Genomic DNA, 20115 nt, shown 5'->3' on the forward strand with positions numbered 1-20115 from the left:
TGTGATGAGCCGTTATTTTCAAATCTTGCTGTGTGCTTGTTTGAGATGCGCAAGAAGAATATCTGTTAAGATTCTCCTTATGTGTGTGATGTAACCTGATTTCTAAATTGATTAGGATTTTAAATATCCTGTAGTGTGAGCCCGGCATAAGGGTTTTTGGATTACAACAACTGACATGGTATTCATAAACAAGCTGGGCCAAGTCAGCCTTACAACTGAATTAACACCCTAGATAGATAGATCAACTGTGAGAGTGCATTAAGTGTTCACTGCACTTTCAAAGGTCTGTGCAAAGTCAGTGAGATCAAAACATCAGCGGCAGCAGCAGCAAACTAGCATCCATACCAGGTCATCCTCCTTGTAGTGCATCTTGGACGTGTGTCGTCTCATGCTGTACACTGTGAGCAGCAGGTAGATGAACGCAAACGTGGTGTGGAGCCACAAGAGGTTGGTCCTGAGAGAACGACGAGAGACGAGATTCAAAACGTCAGCACATTTCCCTTTCACCTCGATAGGAAAACAGAACAACATATCATTCTTCATTTTCAATTTGTGTTATTCGACCAACACCACAACTTTTAAAATTAATCTTTAAAAAATGTGCCTACCCAGACTGCAGGTTGGCTATCGTCGTCCGGCCGAAGCTGTATGCATTATTCTCTGGTAAAGACAAAGAGATACGACACTATTAGTCATTATGAAATGACAACTCTGACATAATTTTTAGGTTAGGTTAGGACACGGTCATGGCTCTTCTCTGTCCTGGCCCCGCAGTGGTGGAATGAACTGCCCACTGACGTCAGGACCGCAGAGTCGCAGCCCATCTTTCGCCGCAGGCTCAAAACTCACGTACTACCATGATCTTCCCTCTTAAGCGCCTATTGTAATTATAATTTGCTACTCTTACACTTTGGCTTTAGCAGTAGATTGTGCTCTTAGTCAGAAAGGACATGCACTTGTGAGTTCTGGCGAGTAGTAGTACACTGACTACCTACGTTAAATGCAGTTATTGTAAGTCGCTTTGGATAAAAGCAACTGCTAAATGACGAATGTAATGTAATGTTTTTAAGGAGAGGGCTAGGGTTAGGAGGCACCAGGCCTCCTTGGTATTTGTTAAACTAAGAGCTTGTGGGATCGTGTGTTGATGATGACAGCCTCTTTTTTTCCCAAAACACTTCAAACAAAAACTTGTAGGGTTTTTAACTGTTAACATCCAGCAGTGAGAGTCAGCTTGATGACAGATAATGACAAGACATGAACACGATGTGGTTGTATTTGAATACCAGAGAGGAGCTACTGTTCTGCAGGGGAACTGTAATCTGAGTCTGTAGCCTTAGCTGTAACTGTAACCTTATAGTCATTATTACATTAATAATCACTCCCAGTAAATAACGTGTCACTGTCCAGATACTGTTAGTGATGACTACTACTGTACATGCATGTCAAATCTGTGAGAGGCACCGTATGATACTGATGTATACAGGACAATAACACCACATAACAGTCCTGATAATAACATTTCATGTGATGTATGTGTGGATCCAACAGAGATTGACAGAGAGAGTGTTATAGGAAGAGAGAGATAGAGGGAGAGAGAGAGAGAGAGAGAGGGAGAGAGAGATAGGAAGAGAGAGATAGAGGGAGAGAGAGAGTGATAGGAAGAGAGATAGAGGGAGAGAAAGAGAGAGTGATAGGAAGAGAGAGGTAGAGGGAGAGAGAGAGAGAGAGCGAGAGAGATAGAGGGAGAGAGTTCATTCTAAAGAATGGAGGGCGAGAGGAAAAAGAGGGAAATAAATAAAGCATGATACTAGAAAGAAGGAAGATGAGAAGGAGGAGAGCACAGCCCTGCTTGTACAGGTCAGTGGTACAGTCCGCTACACCCCTGCTTGTACAGGTCAGTGGTACAGTCCGCTACACCCCTGCTTGTACAGGTCAGTGGTACGCCCCTCTACACCCCTGCTTGTACAGGTCAGTGGTACGCCATGCTAGGCCAGCCGCAGAGAGCTCGCGTTTGATCAGATAACATAACAAGGGTGGGGGGGATAGGGCACGGTCAAAAAAACAAAAGGGTTTGGCACAATGGCTGCTGGGTAATGTCCTACATGTCCACCTCTGCAGACGGCGCTGGAACCCAGTTACACTGAGATCAATCCCATTACAGTCTCTCTAAGCCCTCGGGTTCTAATAATGTACCACCCAGCGATGCTGAGAGAGGACCGGTAGCTAGCGATAACTCTTAACCCAGGAAAGGACAAGGGGGCTAAGTTATCTCCTCCCTGTGCAGTGGAGGCCACACCGTTGGCGGTACTCGGCTCGTTGTAGACAGAGAGAGAGCTTCTATGGTCTGGGAAATAAAGATCCCAGAGTCATGCCCATCTCTTTTTTTTTTTTGAGTCCACATAACAAGATACAACTGCAGAAAATCTATAATCGAAATATCAGCCAGCCAATCTCAGGCAAATTCGTCAGGAGCCAACTGCTTGTGAAAGAAAGTAAACAATTCACCAGAACAAAGCATATTTCTATATGTAAATGTTTATACGTGCCTATTTCATAAAGCACACAAAGTATATATTACATTATCTATGTGCATATATATATATACAGTAAATGTTGCCGCTTCCTCTGCATTATGTGCTGGCAACAGGCTAATAAGCAACGTTTCATACTGTAAAATCACTTATTCAGACGGATATGATGCTTTAAGCTTATTTACAGTATAGTGATACACGTCAATCCTGGTTAACATTTCAACATTGTGTTGCAAAAGTGAAATACTGGTAACTTTATAACAATGATCAGTTATAAGACATTTATAAGCTATTAGTAGATAATTAACTAATCATGAACAAACCATTTGTATACATTTGTAAATGATTATGAAATCATGTATAACTAAATTTGTATAACATTTACAAATGATTCATATGTTTATTTTGATGGATTTTTGAAATCTTTGATTAAAGCTACATGTATAGATTTTTTTTCATGGTTAATAACTGATTTGTTCAACATTTAGTGAGACTCTATAAATCATTAGGGTTAGGGTTAGAGTTCCCTCACCCAGAAGGTTCCCGGAGAAGTTGACGGGCAGGACGATGCCCACGGAGAGAACACCCACCACCACCAGCAGGCCGATGATGTGTCTCTGGAAGGACAGGTAGTGGACCGCGTCCTCGCCACACTTCTCCCTGATCTCCTCGTCCCTGACAAGGACAATTACGGAACATAAGACAGAGTGACAGTGCATAGGATTCTGGATATAATACCAAACTTGGTGCTGTGGTCTTCAAGAAGGTTGTGGATAGAAATTGATAATGCATGATGGTGCTTGTCCACATTTATTTTATTTTATTTTATTTACAATTTTATTTTTATACGGACAGTACACATTCATGACATTGCTGTAAATGCATCAGTAGTAGTTGTGGCTAATTTTCAAATGTTCCCGGTGTTGAAAAAGCTACATCCCATGTCCAGGAGACATCTTAAGACATGGTGTGAATGGGGATGACAACAGAGCACAGTAGACCCTCTAATCACATACTTACTTTATTCTGAAGATGGCTGTTAGCCAGGAACAGAAGCCCTATATTAAAGACATGGATATTGTCAGTGTCAAACATAAATTATTGAAAAAGCACAGAAAGAAAATGTGTAAGTTGTAAACATAATACAAGAATTGATTCTATAATCTTTTTAAATTTTTTGACTGAGGAAGATTATAGCTCGGGCAGTACGGTGAACGCTGCTCTAACGTGTAGTGCCTTCAGTGTTGTGAGAGAGAGAGAAGTGACTATTAGATTCTGGGTTTCAAGTATATCTGTGTAAATAAGATGAAAGAATACTAAAGGGAGATGAAAATAACGCCCTTTGTTCGTTAGTGATTTGGAAATGCAACCTACTTCCTGAATTTGGAATTTAGATGGGTGCTCCAGGATTCTGAATATTTAGTTTGTTTTGCACTTACTGGGAGTAGAGGGATGCACATGTTTCCGACTGCGATCTATGTCTTTTTGAGGAGTTTTGGATGCTGTGCAGGCTAATGCTAACTGGAGCTATAATGCTAACGGGAGCTATAATGCTAACTGGAGCTAGCACAGATTACCCAAAGTGCTTAGATTACGCTCAGAAACATCTGGGCACCTGGTCAGAAAGGCCAAGTCCATCCTGGCCGACCATCCCACCTCCCTGGACCAGGATATCCACCTGCTGCCGTCTGGGCGTCGGTACAGGGTCTCTAGACTCAGGATCTCCAGGCTCCTTCATTCCTATAGCTATCTTTGCTGCCATTAATCAGTAAGTATAGTCCATCTTTCATTGTTAGACTTGGGAATACTACTACTTGCACTTTTATTTACTCATGAACTTTGTTAATAGACTGGGTGCAGGAACAAGACAGGACAGTGCAAACATATCATACTATTTTTTTGTGTTTGTGTTCATATTTTTAAGCGGCACCAGAACTGCCCTCCAAGGACAATAATGATGTATTGAATCGAAATGAATCCTTCTACACTCCCAAATGCATAAATAAGCTAAATATTCAAAACCTTGGAGGCCCCAACCAAGAAATACTAGTTCACACTGTAGATCTGTAGACCCGAAGGTATCATAAATATTGGGAGTGTGTGTGTGTGAGGGAGGGTAGAGACTCTAATAGTGACGTCACGGTGAGCGCTGGTGTCAGGGAGAGTGGGAGGAGGATTAGGAGGGGGAGAGGCAGAGGAGGGAGTGTGAACCGGGGCTGACCTCTTAAGAGTCAAGGGAGAGCTAAAGAGCAGCAACTGGATTATAGCTGACAAGTCACAGGCCTAAAAAATCCCAGAGCGATTAGCACTAGGGCCCAACCAAGGAGCTGTGCTGTGAGTGGATGGGTGGATATTGAGGCCATTCTGGTCTCCCTCAGTGGGCCTCCATCTGTACGCCTTCTGTGCTTGCTTCCATAGGCTGTTCTCTTCTGAAGTGGGTGTTGTTTGAATAAATGTGCCTTGTTTGTATAAAGTTAAGAAAGCTGCTCTGGGTAAAGAACAGGGACATTCTATAGACAAACTGGAAAAAAAAGACTGGTTCGCATTTTGGTTTCGTGGCTTACTTGTTGCTTTGTCGAAAGTTTTAAAACCAAAATTGAATTGGCTCTTAAAATGTTTTTTTTTCCATTACAGATTGTTGTTTTTCTTTAATGTTGTTCATTTAGACAAATTAGAGAAAATGTTATTGCACTGGGGGAGGGGAAATCTGTGCGCATGTTTGTGTGTGTATGTTTTTGTGTGGGGAGGGGGGGGGTATCGCCAAGATGAGACATTCTTTAAGTGGAAATCTGTGTCAAGCAGAGAGGAGGAGGGTGCACAGTGAAGCGCACACACACATCGCCCCCGCCCCCGCCCCCCCCCCACCCCCGCCCCCCTCGCCGGCACGCCTGTCCGAGGATTTGCCTTCCGCCGCTTATCCTGCATTATTGAACTGAGATGGGAGCCAAAGCCAATAGGAGTGGTTTAGACAGACGCACGTGTGACCAATTAGAGGCGATTTCCGAGGTGGGGAGACATGGGGAGAATGGGGGGAGGGGTGTTCTTACGTTGTCCCGCTGGTCGAAGTCCACGGAGCTGGACACTGACGTCAGGCGCTCGTAGCGGTCGGGCGTCTCTGAGTGCATAGCTGAGGCCACACTGGAAGCAGAGGACAACGGTCACTTTTTGGATGTTAGCAACAGGAGGAGACCAGAGGACAAGACCGAAACACGTCCTTCCTCCGCACTGCTGGGCGTCACAGTTAATCCTCATCGTGTTTACCGTGTCAAAAAATGTTCCCTTTAATATGGCCTCTGTGTAGAACCATTTCAGGCAGTTAGTGCTCCTCATTTTGAAAGGCCCTATCTCTTTTCTGAGGTTCTACCATGAGGTAACTCAATTTCCCACAATGCACAGCGTTAATAGTTAAAGCCAAACTGGCCAAGATCCGAGCATGCAGCAAAGCCCCATCCCACATTGCACAGAGGTGTCTGTTACAGCAGGGTAAAGTCAGTCAGTCAGTCAGTCAGTCAGTCAGTACAGGAAACTTTTCAACTACTATTCTATTTTTTTTTTTTACAATCCCCAGAATCCATTATGGACCTCAACATCTAACATTTTACCTCAGGTCAGGGTGATGTGAGCAGGGCAATACAGATCAGAAACAAGTGTAACAAAATAATAAACACGGCATGCAAATTTAGGTTTGTCAGTTTGTTAGGTATGGTTCGTTTATAGATTCCAGACCATTTCTTATGATGTAAGCAGGTATTTAATAACTAGTCAGTGGTGTGAAGACAAGTGCACAGCTCACACACAATCCTCTTGCACAGTGGTTTAAAAATAATGATGGTCCCTTTTACATTGTGGTTCCAAACATGCATTAAATATGTATCAGATTGTGAGGTATGCTGTTCCTGTCTTATTGCAGAAAACGACAACACTGCATTTACAGTCTGAGTCCTACAACCGTATTGTACTTCAAGTAATTATACTAGATATCCCATTAGACTGTAATACCACATCAGATCTTCAGATCATTTTATGTAATTATTACTTTTTCTAATTATATTTTTTCCTGTTTCACAAATGACGAGCAGTTCAGTTGTGAAAAATCCTTTCAAAAACATTTGAGGGCATTTTTCCCAAAACTAGATTTGCAACGGAAGCACTGTTCAAAGACTGATGATTTCCAATGTTTTCATCAGCAGGGTGGGGTTATCACAACTGGAGATCTACTAGAATCCAAGGACAGACCTGTAGTACACCAGAGAGACATTTACACAGACAGGGGAAGGTGTCTGATAAGGAGAAACATAAACTGATGATTTGAAGACTACTATTCACTCTAGTGCTGTCTGGATTCCAATCCCAAAACGTACACCTTTACCACCCACCTTCAAAGCCACCCCCTTAAAATCCTGAGTAGACAGAATGGAGGAGGTGTTGTTGTTTTAGGTTGGAACCCAGCCGGTGCTGAGAATGACAACTTGACATATAATATGGTCTAGTGGTACAAGGATCCAATCGGGACTCGCTAAGCACAGCTAACGTCACAGGGACTCATACGAAAACTCCACACAGTTGGGGGGCTACTGAGATTCATATCAACACAGATACGCCTTTTACCTTTTCACAGGCTCATAGTTATCCCTGTCTTTTCTTCGACTGTGTTAATGATAAATAAAGTGAATAATAAGGTGAATGATGATTAGAAGCATGGACGTAAAAGATTAATAACATGTTAGGAAGTCCTTCAGAGCACTGACAGATTAATAACATGTTAGGAGGTCCTTCAGAGCACTGACAGATTAATAACATGTTAGGAAGTCCTTCAGAGCACAGATTAATAACATGTTAGAAAGCCCTTCAGAGCACTGAAAGATTAATAACATGTTAGGAAGTCCTTCAGAGCACAGATTAATAACATGTTAGGAAGTCCTTCAGAGCACTGACAGATTAATAACATGTTAGGAAGTCCTTCAGAGCACTGACAGATTAATAACATGTTAGGAAGTCCTTCAGAGCACAGATTAATAACATGTTAGGAAGCCCTTCAGAGCACAGATTAATAACATGTTAGGAAGCCCTTCAGAGCACAGATTAATAACATGTTAGGAAGCCCTTCAGAGTGCACGGCAGGTAGGCTATCAGGACCAGGAAAGACAGGCAGAGAAGGTCAAAGGTGAAACAGCAGAAGAATTCACAGCAAACACCAGTGAAAAGAGACACCCGTAAAAACCACTATAAGCTTGTTATGACAGACACACACACACACACGCACAAACACACACACAAATACAGAGAGGGAGAAAGTGCGTGTTAATTCACCAGTAAGCAGGTCAACATCGGGACAGTGTGTACCAGCTGACCAGCCAGTGAGGAGAAACTATTTCAAAACAGGAGAAAATCAAAAACACAAAATAAGGACATACTATTCCCGCTCCTCCAGGCCGCTGAGACGCTTCTTCAATCTTCAAAAGAAGAACAGGGAGGAAGTGTAGAAAGTTAATATCGTCAGTGACTCGTTTATTTGGTGGTTACTCCAAATGTGCAAAAGACTTTTGTGTCTTTACACAAAATGCCAAGAATGCATACTCCCCTTTCCGCTAAATTCATGGACACTGAGATTTGGAGTGTATGTTAGTGATTTGGACAAAGAGATAATGTAGACAATGGTATGGTGGCTTAACAGACCTCTGCTGCTAGCAAAGGCGAGTGGCCCAATCATAGATACTGCATTTTTTGACACAGAAAAATCAATCACCAATGAACATTTGCTCTCTTTTTAATGATTGCAATCAGACTGTGTGCTAAAGACCATCTTACTGGAGCTAGAGGTGCATTTTCTGTGCTTGTGTGTGCTTTGAATAAACAAAGGATGGCCCAGAGGTAAACAGAGGTAATGTAGAGCTACAGTAGCTTCCCAGGGCTCTGGTTCACACATCGGGGCTCAGGGCTTTAATTGTATTAAAAGCAAATGTAATACTGCCACTCACTTATTTGGATTTTGTGGTATGACCACCACACCAAAACCGCCCCACGTCAGCTACTGTACAGTACCTCATTACAACTGAACAGAGCACCTTTCCCTTTGCAAACACAACAGTGGCAAACGATAAACGATCACCAAAGTATTGTGGTGGCATCCTGGGCCGACCCACTGGCCCCCGCGTAAGCAGATATGTTCCCCCCTCTCCCCCAGACAGCTGCCTCACTGGGGACAGGCCCTGGTGCAACACAACACCCCTCCCAAGCACAGTAGCCCTGTCAGCAGCTGAGCGGAACACGCCATAAACACGTGTTCCTTGTGAACTGGTGTTGGTGTAGTAATGGGTCAGGCGGGGTGTTGAGAGAGAACGGGAGGCAGGTTGCTATGGCGAAGGGAGAGAGTGAGATATAGGAGAAAATGAGTAAACGGCCTAGCCTGGGTCCAGACGTCCGGATCCGCCCACTCCACCCGGGTTGGCTGATTCTTGGTCTTGGTGTTGCTACATGAAACGGACGTTTCTCTGAGTAAAAAAAGGATCGGCCCAATGAGCGCCACAGGGTCTAACAATTAGCCAATCAGCGCCAAGGGCGGGACTGCCACTGTTGTCAAGCTGTGCGTTGGGGCAATGTGACACCTGTATTTGAGAGAGCGATTGGCAGTAGACTAGTTGGTAGTATTAGTAACAAAGTAGCCTACTACCATTACATTGGTTCACTTTGCTCCATGTTGTCAACATTGTCTATGGTTTTCATGGCTACACATCAGCAATGACGTTAGATTCAGGCAGATACATTGGTCTCTATTGATTGGTTAGGGAAAATCAAATATCCCTCCCCCATGGAAATCAGTTAGAGTGGAAGCAAGATCAGACTGAAGATCTAAACAGACTCTAACGTCTGTTGTCAGGCTATAAACAGCCTGTAGGAGTGGTCTGCACATCACAGGGCTTATAGGAGGGAATTGGGAGCCAAGACAAGAGGTTGTCATCAGAATACACTTGTAATATGAATAATCCTTTGCTATTGCTGCATTACTTTGAAAACAAACTTTTAGCTTCTGTTTCTCAACATTGAATACATTTTAATTTAGTATTAATGATGATAAAGGTTGCATCTAGCTACCTGACAAGGTAAGTTAGAAGCATGCCAGTTCATAATTAAATCCTGCTACTGTAGATATCAACTAATGACAGGTGGAGTAGTATTGAAGGATTGGTAGCTATCAATATTGGGCTATAATTTTTGATGAAACAACATCATAGATTGTGTTCTAGCTGTAAAAGCCGGTTTCTGGGTCTGTCAGTCCTTTGGAAGGCTAAACACTAAATTGCCAAGGCCCTTTTTTTTGCATAATTAAAAATAGAAACGTCTGCACAACAGCTACTGCTCCTCCAAGTTTTATTGTGCTAAAACATTTCGATCAGAGTTGGTCTTCATTAGGTGAGTCTCAAACTATTAATTTTCTGTCCTGCACTAGCTCAGTAGCCTTGTACTGTAGTTAGAATGTCCGCCCTGAGATTGGGAAGTTGGGGGTTCGATCCTCAGCAGAGTCATACCAAAGACTATAAAAATGGTATACATGCTAGGGTCATTTCCAGGGGGTGGACTTGTACATCAAGCTGCCTCACGCTAAGGAAGCAGGAGATAGGCTCCTGCCCTATGGGCCACTAGGCTCCAGAACCACTGGTTCTCAAGGCTATTTACTACATACGTGCAGTACCAGCACCAAATGGATGTGCATACACTTCTCGTGAACCACCAAAATAACTAGGACTTAAGTAGCAGAAGACAGGATCCAGGCATATTAGCTATATTATTGCTTCCATCCATTCCATGTAAAAATGATAGTGACAGAAATAAAACACATATCTCTTCCTTCTGTCCCTGCCAAGGCAAGGCATCCTTATCCAGGTCTAGGGACAGCAGAAACCATCGGGCCTTTATAGTGTTATTTTATTAAAATGGCACAAGCCCAGTGGAGGAAATTGTAATTTCAGCCTTGGCAGGAAGATGCAACAATGTGGGGAAGACAGCTTAGTCAGGCAGAGATGATGCATCTCGCCAGTCTGGGAAGCTGTTCTCCTCTCTCTCCTTAGCGCAAGTATTTCCATGTAGAATCACTTGGCTAAAAGGAGTCCTTCCAGAATAGACAGTTCCTAGGAAATTGTCCCAGCTGGATGGTTCGAACAATATTTTTTCTCAAGAAATTATTATAGTGCCATCGATGCTGACGACTAGCAAAGGCAGAATGTTGATATTGCTCACTCTCATATAAGCTTCCTATTCTCCACTTGTCGATTGTTAACAAGGAAAAGAAACCTCTGATAAGGAATGAGGTTCTACCTCTCTTCACCCAGACAACAACCAAGCCAAACCCCGCGTCTCCCCTCGCATCCATAGCGGGCAATCATTTGACTGGCATAACATACAGTATCACAGAAATCCTCTCCATGCTGTTCAGATGCGCGTTCTGCGGGTGGTACCGTGCCGTGCAGAACCTCAACGCAGCCCATGAGAAACGAGTTCCACGTCAGCACGTTGCTACCGTGTCCCGGGTGAGAGCCTCTGGGTAAAGACGCTAACACAGTGGTCTGCAGCCTGCGGCATCGGAGACGCACTCATCACTTTAGCCCCTCTCCAGTGGCTCCCTGGCTTTGAGAAACATTATATGGAAATGAATGAATAAATAAATACACATTTATTACTAAAATAAATGCTCATGTTGGCATTCAAGTTAGCTAACTACCTACATAGCAGCAGACAGGCTAATTCAGCACAAATTAGTGGATACAAATTCACCAGAATGCAGGAAATTATTCCCCTTCATTAATGTGCACAGATGTTGCGGGGTTGGGTGGTATCCTAAAGGGATTTTATTTCTTTTTTTACGCTCACAATATGCTCCTCGATACCACCAAAACACTGCTGCTCCATTTTCTATTAAACTGACAGATTATAAATGCTGTTTGTCAACTAACAGTGTTTAAGTTCACCACTGTTGCGCTTGGAGAAAGAGTAACCGTGTTTCAAACTTTAGGAGGGTGTCCCCTTACTCCTGGGGTCAGGGGTGTTTCACGTGTTCCTCCAAACACAGAGAAGGAAGCGGATAAAAACAGAGGTTAACACTCCAAGTCTGCACGCACACCGAAAGATCTCTTTGAGCGAAAGTATGTCCAGGTCCCAGGAAGTACACAAACCCAGGAGAGTTGGCAGCCATCACATTATCTCGCTAGAAAGAACAAGCAGATTTTGCCAGTAGAATGTCCATGTCCATATGAGCTGAATGTCAATAATATTGCCACAGACACACTGGTAAATTTAGAGCAGATATATACTTTGATGATAGAAAACTATCTGGATTCGATGTGAAAAACCTATAACAGCAGCATACCTTTAAATGTTATGGTGATGTTGAGTTACTGTAGATAGCAGATAGTCAGAGTCTGACCACTAGCCCTGCACTGTAACAGACTCCTTATTGCTGCAGACTCAACATACTGTAGGCTACAAATGACTGCTTGCACATGTACTATGCAATTAGACTGGATATCCCCCATGACAATCAGTATGAAAAAATAAATAACGCCCAACACTTGATCTTTTAATTATTATTATTATTGTTATTATTATTATTATTATTATTGTGTATTGTTCTGTTGTTATTTATGTATTTGTGTGAACTCGTCAACACTGTAAATGAGGGAAACCTCAGTGCTTTACGAGTATACAGTAAATAAAGGTTTGAAATAATATGAAACCCTAGTATTTATTATCAAAATGACAGCTTGCAATGTGGTCACCAACAGGGAGCCAAATGGGACATTTGCAGTAAGATTGGGCCTACACATGAGTGAACCCGATTGCCTTGGAATCAACAGGAATGGATAGAAAATGCCTGATGAAATGTTATTTAAGGCACAAGGTCATAAACGCAATAGCCCATTTACAACAACAACAACAACAACAACAGACAGGGCAACAGGAGAGGTTTTGGTTGGACTGGTTAAGGGTGCAAAACTGCAAGAGGAATGTTAACATTAATCATCGATGACATACAGTACTAGTAAGGTGATCTGTACAAAGGGATCATGTACAACTGGGGTAGAACAGAGTACAAGTAAATGAGAGGATGTACGCACATGTTATTCTGGCATAATGTTAAGACAGATACAGTAGCCTGCATCCAATGAATGGATACAAAATACATTTATTTTAAGAATTGAATGTTGGTGAACATTCCACACACATTTCTCATTTTCAGCACAGGAGAGTTTAGATTATGCTCAGTGCCAAAATTGTTGTTTGCAACAGCAACAATCAGAATTGACAGAATGATCATTATGTTCTTCCTTCACTAACACAATGAAACCACGAAGATCGGACTACAATCAATTATGTCTTTTAAGATCTCTTTTGCCAAGTCCCGTTCCTACAGTGGAGTAAGACAAAAGCAATCTCTGATGCATAGATAGACAGTAGATGCCTGTGTAATGATAAACAGGGCCCCAAATACACTACGGTCATAAACAAGGCCTAACACAGAAGAACATATGGATACTGTGTTGTGTTGGAGAGTGTATGTACAGATGTTGGAGAGTGTATGTACAGATGTTGGAGAGTGTATGTACAGTAGGCTTAAATGAAACGGAGAGAACTAAATCATTGATTACCTGTCAGCGTCTGTCACCAGCGCCAGTCGTCCATAGTCCCAGGCCACCTTCCGTAAGATGGAGAAGACGAAGAGAAGAGCCTGAAAGGACAGGAGGGGAGAGATAACGCCATGACACCAACAGTAAAACCCCTCCTCAAACAAGACCCCTACTTTCCCCTATGCATATCATGTATGCCCGCTGAGCTCATGAAGCAGGAAATGTACTGTCTGATATATAAATTTTAAACACAACTTTGCTATAATTCTACCCTCTAGTTGTCCCCCCAACTGATGACATCGGAGGGGGGAGCAATTAAAATGGCCTCAATCCGTGCGTGCATCCGTGTGTGCGTGCATCCACCTTTCACAAAGATGTACCACAGCCCACCACTAGGAGTGCTAGTCCATTTTCAGTTCATTTTTCCCATTGCCAATATATTTCATTAGGTACAACTATCTGGTATCAGGTAGATCTCTCTTTTGCCTCCAGAACAGCTTCATGGTCCGAGACGCCCTTCTGCACATCACAGTTGTAATAAACAACTGTTATTTGAGCACTTGTGGCCTTTCTGTTAGCGTGAACGAGCCATTCTCCTCGGATCTCTCTCATTAAAGGGGCAGTCACACCTGTTTCGGTTGATATTATTTGGATTAAGTGCTTAAATTATATGTGTAGGCCTTCAGCGTAGCTGTTTCCCTACACGGAAGACGACCTCTATCTATATCTACATATAGATTTCACTCTCTCCCTCTCTCATATATATATATATATATATACACACACATTTCCTGTCTACTCTTATTCACTGGATTAAGTGTAAATGAAGTAAGTAAATGAAGACTGAGTAATATGGTGCTTCCTCCGTTCACATGTCATCGGAAGGTAGCAGGCTTCTCTGTGGGCAGACTCACCAGGAAGCACATGAAGTCGAGGGCCAGGACGGTGGGCACGCCCCCGAATGGCAGGCCCTGCAGCACCGTGCTGCTGATGCGCGCTGAGTAGCAGTAGGCCTTGGAGCCGCTGTTGGAGCAGTTGTCTGGGCCCGCACACGCCTGGCCACCGCCAAAGATCGCCATTGTCAAGATCAGAACCACACTGAGCATGCTCACTGCCGCATCCTCCTGGGAACCTGTTGGGGGGGGGGGATGGGGGTTAGAGTCATGTGACCAGCCTGATGATGTCATGTCACCAGCTTTGAGGTAGATATTCAGAAAGAGCAAGAAAACTTGAGTACAGAAAAGCGACAAACATACAAGACTGTACACACTACACTAGGCTATATATACACTACACTAGGCTATATACACACTACACTAGGCTATATACACACTACACTAGGCTATATACACACATGGCAAATCCAACAGGTTCAGATACAGAATGAAGTGAACATTAAATTAATATAGGGGGTATTACAGCACAATCTAAAGTCCACTGTTAATACTGACTGTGTAGCCAACTCTTATGTGTAACCAACTCCTAAGCAGTCGATGTTGTGCACTTGCATAGTTATGCCTTCATAGTCACAATAGGAAATGAATTGAATACAGGTTGAACCAGCTACGCAAACTGTTAGCTGTCAAGAATGTTGTTACGGGCACAGCTGAATGGGTTTGACTTCCATGGACTTAACCATTTGCATTTCATCAAAACATTTCACTGGCTTACAAAATGACTGAGTATGGCCTAAAAGTACTGTATCTATATTAGCATCTCTACAGTAACCAGTTTAAACTGGCAGGGTTGGTGAAGTCAATGTTTCCAAGCCTGGTTTGTTTACATTTTGTGCAACAGATTCCAGCTTCCACCCAGCTGACCAATCACACTGTGCAACATCTGGCTCCTGCAACCTTACCAAGGTCAACACACTGCGACACCCCAATTCTACGTCCACGTAGTGTAAACTACGTTGTTGATTTCACACAAATACAAATCACATTAACAGTAAGAGGGGCTACTGTATGTGCAGGAGGGGTTTTGAGCAGTTTATGGTATAAAGGGTGTTTATAGGATCTACACGCCATACAGAACACACACCTCTGTAAGGAACGTCTGAGTGTGAGAGGTAGTCAGAGGGCAGAATCTGCTTTACAGTGAATGGAAAACAAAGGAGAAGAAAGAGACATCCCACAGCCTGATCTCTGCCGATCCCTTCCTGTGTGTCTCCTTCTCTGACACACTCTCAGATCTGACAAAGGAGTCAACCCGTCGGCAGGGCTGCAGTGGAAAAGTCGTGACTCACCGAGAGACGCAGACGAGCCACCAAACCTCACCCAGGCGCTGAGGCGCCGACGCACCAAAGAGACAGCAACCAACAGAACGTCGACCAAAAATACTCTTCATATAAACATGAAAGACGGGTTTGTTTGGATATCGACTCTGTTTACTCATTGACTTACGCTGCAGTTTGTTCGTTGACTCTGTTCTTTCTGAGGAGCAAATGGAGCCAGGGGGCCATTTCACAATATTGTTGCCAGCAGGCAAGTAGGTCCTCTTTGGATTAAATCATGTCATTTGTGGTTCTAATTGATTGGACATTGATCCAATCGTCTGCGATTTAATTTAGGCAACACCCATTGAGAAAGAAATAGCCTCAAATGATTTCTATCAGAGCAGCCAAACTGATCACTACTCCAGACTGATCACTGGTCCACTCCAGACTGATCACTGCTCCAGACTGATCACTGGTCCACTCCAGACTGATCACTGCTCCAGACTGATCACTAGGCTACTACTACGAATGTGTTGCCAAGCCGGGAACATTCTGAAATGGAGGGCAGCCCACGCCTGTGCCCGGTATGTACCGGGACCCTCCCGGCTGCAGATCGCACACACACTTTCATAAAGATGCGGCACTCGCACTACTAGACAGCTGTTACTTCACCTGCATGGCTGTCTCACACAGGTGGTGGAATATGGAAACAGGTATACATCCTGGCCTTCAGGACAAGCTGAAGCCGAGTCCTGTGTATCCCTGTGGGAGGTTCCTGAACTAGGTTACTTTCTGAAGGACATAGCTATTTTTAACTTATGTTGCCTACTTTTGTTTGTTTTAAATTATTTTTGTGTGTATTTTGGTTTATTATTTTATTCAGTCAGGCAAAGATCCTAGTTTCAGAAAGACCACCTCAGATGACAGCCATCTGATCACGTAGGTTCAGTTTTAGGTAGCACACTGTATACGGACTGACATATACAGCATCAGACAGGCACACATGTGCAGCGGCCACATTATCTTACTTGATCCATGAGAGCAAAGTCATCTGGGATGAACAGATAATATGTATGAACAGCACAAGTGAGTGGGAGGGTGAATAGCTGCTTTTTGAGGAGAGGCCTAGTGTTAGAATCCCTTGACTTCTACACGAAATGTGTATTTATTTAGCCCACCGATGTGTTTAACCTCTGAGAGTGCCAGAAGAAATTAAGTGAAATGGTCAGAAATACCATGTGGTAAGAAAGGTGTGGAGGATAAGCATAACAGCCGTGCATTCTGTGATAAAAAAATAAATTTTAAACAGAGGTGTATTTATAAAGACGTACAGTAGATATCGGGACATCACAGAGATGTATGTAATCAGGACGTTACAGATTTGACCTGAAGGCAATTTAGATGCTGCCAGTGAGATACGTTTTGTATGGATAACATTCATAATTTAATCCAGAACATCTTTTAAGGCAATTTCAGACTTTTTTCAGACTATTAAATATCTATTTTTCTCTGCCAGAGCTCCTTTGAAAAATGAGTTTGTAATTTCAACAGGACTTCCCTGGTTAAATAAATACACAAATCTAGTAGTCAAATATTTAGCCTCTGATGGCCATACTAAAAATTTCCCAAGTTGTCTGCCTGTTGGCGACTACTGGCATGGCTAACATCGATGATAAATATTTTCATAGTGCATACTGTAAATAGTCTTGTGAGACCCTCTTGATCTCACATTGTGTTTCTCTCTTTAGATCAGCCTAGGGTTAGGGTTAGCCTTCCTCGTACCTCCATCGATTTCAGTGGGCAGGAAACTCCTTCAGCCAATTGCGTTTGATAAATCAAACTTTTGGATAAAAGCGTCTGCTAAATGACTGTAATCTAATGTTATGTCAAATTCAGTCGGAAGAACGGTGGAAATGTCTTTCACGCCGAGAAACTCCGCTAGTGCACACTCTTGTTCTTGTTCAATAGCTGTTATTGAGTCTATTTCTGCAATATCTGCACTTATGGCTGTGTTCATTACCTCCACCCCAGTGACTTCACAGCGCAGGGCGAGAGGTCATGTTTTCATGAAACTTGGTGGAAGGGTGTAGCATGGGCCAATTTAAAACCCATTAAATTTTGGAGCGGATTCAAATCACGGGGCGGGTCCACAAGCCGCCCAAACACGGACGGCCATTCACCTCCATTCATTTTTTGAACTCCATTGTCATTGGGGAGAATTGTGGGAAGGTCACAGACACACAGGACTGGCATAAAGCTCTCGGCCTAACGAATGCAGCGATACCAAACATGTCCTGTTCGCACGCACGTGCACAGAGCCATGAAATGCATTCATGGGCAGAGGTCTGTGCTCTCTGAGCTCCATTTCTAGTTCTGCTTGTGTTAGCGCGTTACCGCTCTTTGCTTTTGGAGACGCCATCTCTGTTTTACCAGTGGCGGTCTGTATATCACGTCTTCAAGTACGGGAACCAACCAAGCTAACACTACCATTCCCTACTGCCAACCAAGCCAACACTACCATTCCCTACTACCAACCAAGCCAACACTACCATTCTTACTGAGCTCCAGCTGTGGAGGCTAACGGATCACTTCTCGCTAGTCAGAGGTGTGAGTGGTGGGGGGGTGGACTCCCCCCCCACCCATCGACCCCCGTGAATCCATAGGGAGGTATGCTATTGTGTTTTGTTGCCATTGAATATGGTTTATAATAGTGTACATGTACTGCACTTATATAGCACCTTGCTACTGTATGCAAAGTGCTTTAGAATGGCCTCTCATTCACCCATTCACACACACATTCACACACCAATGGCAGCAGCTGCCCAGGAACACTTCAACTTCGAGCCGTGATTCGGAGCTAGGATTTGGACCCGGGATTCGAACCGCCGACCCTGCGGTCATTGGACGACCCATTCTACCTCCTGAGCCACAGCCGCCCAATAGAAATAGAAACCGCTGATGGAAACCGCATGCTGATTGGCCAAAATTGAAATTAGGATATTAGGTGTAATGAATGGGCATCATTATGCATTTATATAGAGTTGGAATAGAAATAAACATAAACGTGTTAGAATGGCAGAGTAGTCTATAGGCGGTAGGAAAATGTGCAGAGCAGGCGGCGACAATGACCTCCTTCCAGACACATTTAGCTCTGGACAGGTGTTGTCCGTCATGTGCTGTGATGACTGGACTGTTATAGTCTAATAACTAGTCTGATTGATTGATATTCAAATCGTATTGTTATGAAAAACCAATGTCAACTGGTGAGCGTTATAATTAACTAAGACAATATTGTCACTAGCATCGTTCCCAAAGGACATGTCTGTGACTGTTTAAAGGGAATCTCATTTTAGTATTCTTGCCGAGGATCAGGCTCTAACCTACTTCGGAACAAGGCACTGGGCAATGTGTGGACGAGTGCTCCTGCGAGCTGGGCGTTTTATTTCCAAAACACAAGGTCAAGACCGAGTTTGCCCACCCTGATTGATCAGAAAAGGATATAGCTGCTCAGTTCTTTGCATGAGATGCGATATCACAGCCAGTGTATCTAGGCTATATAACAAAGGTAGATTGTCCTCTCAAATGACACCTTCTGATCATGTAGGCTGTAGATCACGTAGGCTGCACATCCGATGGTAAATTCATCCCTTATTCTGAGAATAACTGCAGTATAATAACCCTGTATTTATGTAGGGTAGGTAACCAGAGTCGTCCTATGATGAAATATTAAGATCCTGTTCGTATCGCTGAACTTGAGGCGTGATCAGGCCCAGGAGCGATAATGCCAACACCGTTCTGCATGATGAGGGCGCTGCGCCAATCCCAAAACAAGCTATCGACAACATTATTTCAGTGCATTATTTCATGATAAGTAGCATTAGCGTCTTTTACCTGGCAATCCGATTGGATTTTCCCCCCGCCTTCAACTGATCCAATGGCAAAACGCCAAGATAGATTATCCTTTAGGCTACAAATCCACTGCTGCGGTGATGTCTGTAAACCGAGCCATTAGCCGCAGGAGGAAAAAACACACATTCAAATGCACATTCCTTAAAATACAAACAAAAACACGCAGGCAATCAACTTAATGTTTGCCTTATTACCTACTATTCAAAGGGAGAATGCTTTACAAGCGACATAAACGGTAGCTACGGCAAAAGAAACGGTCGAAGTCGCTCCGAGAATACCGGCGACTGGAACTGGAGATCCATCACTGCGTTTCTCTATTGACGAACACTGGAGGGCGATAAAACACCACTTCCGGTAGAATTCCAGAACAAAAGTGTCATATTTGTTATTTCTTTTTTTTTGTGTCAAACATTGGCATTGAGCGCCACTTGTCTGTTTATAACCCCTGGCGCTGTATATTTGTTTGTTGCTCTTCATTATTATTATACCGTTGTATACTACTCTTTGTATATCTGCATTTGAAGATTAATAAAAAAATAAAAAATAAATAAATAATAAATAATTAACTCTTAACTCGTATGCCCACCTCCCTTGTTCTCTGTAAAGCGCATTGTGTTGCCTCTGGGTATGAAATGCGCTATACAAATAAAGCTTTGATTGATTGATTGAACTTCTCATATGTCAGAATTTGGATAGGCGGCCTACATGGACCGTTGAGTAACATGATACGCAAGGCTCCCTTGCAAAAAAAATATAGGCTAACTGTTTCAAAAGATCACAGTTTCAATTAAGGTTAAATAGAAAATAAGGGAGTGACTATATATTTCAAGCATTTTAGCCA

At 43.1% G+C, this 20115-nt stretch overlaps 1 protein-coding gene across 2 annotated transcripts in view; it reads right to left on the reverse strand.

The window, feature by feature from the left end:
• The window catches only part of LOC311311370 (CSC1-like protein 2), a 36800-nt gene extending 17229 nt beyond the window's left edge, over positions 1–19571 (reverse strand). The window contains exons 1-10 of one of the 2 annotated variants that reach the window (XM_084441067.1): positions 19473–19571; positions 19257–19358; positions 14065–14282; positions 13172–13251; positions 7946–7984; positions 5579–5669; positions 3552–3589; positions 3064–3206; positions 609–660; positions 346–454 (exon numbers count right to left, since the gene is read on the reverse strand). In XM_084441067.1, the coding sequence (XP_084297193.1) occupies positions 346–454; positions 609–660; positions 3064–3206; positions 3552–3589; positions 5579–5669; positions 7946–7984; positions 13172–13251; positions 14065–14256 (744 nt within the window). In that variant the 5' untranslated portion in view covers positions 14257–14282; positions 19257–19358; positions 19473–19571. Of the gene's footprint in view, positions 1–345; positions 455–608; positions 661–3063; positions 3207–3551; positions 3590–5578; positions 5670–7841; positions 7900–7945; positions 7985–13171; positions 13252–14064; positions 14283–19256; positions 19359–19472 lie in introns of those variants that run through there. The other variant, XM_084441068.1, reaches the window with a different exon arrangement.
• Positions 19572–20115: the final 544 nt, after the last annotated feature.

The sequence above is a fragment of the Borostomias antarcticus genome (assembly GCF_949987555.1).
Source record: "Borostomias antarcticus genome assembly, chromosome: 7".
Lineage (NCBI taxonomy): Eukaryota > Metazoa > Chordata > Actinopteri > Stomiiformes > Stomiidae > Borostomias > Borostomias antarcticus.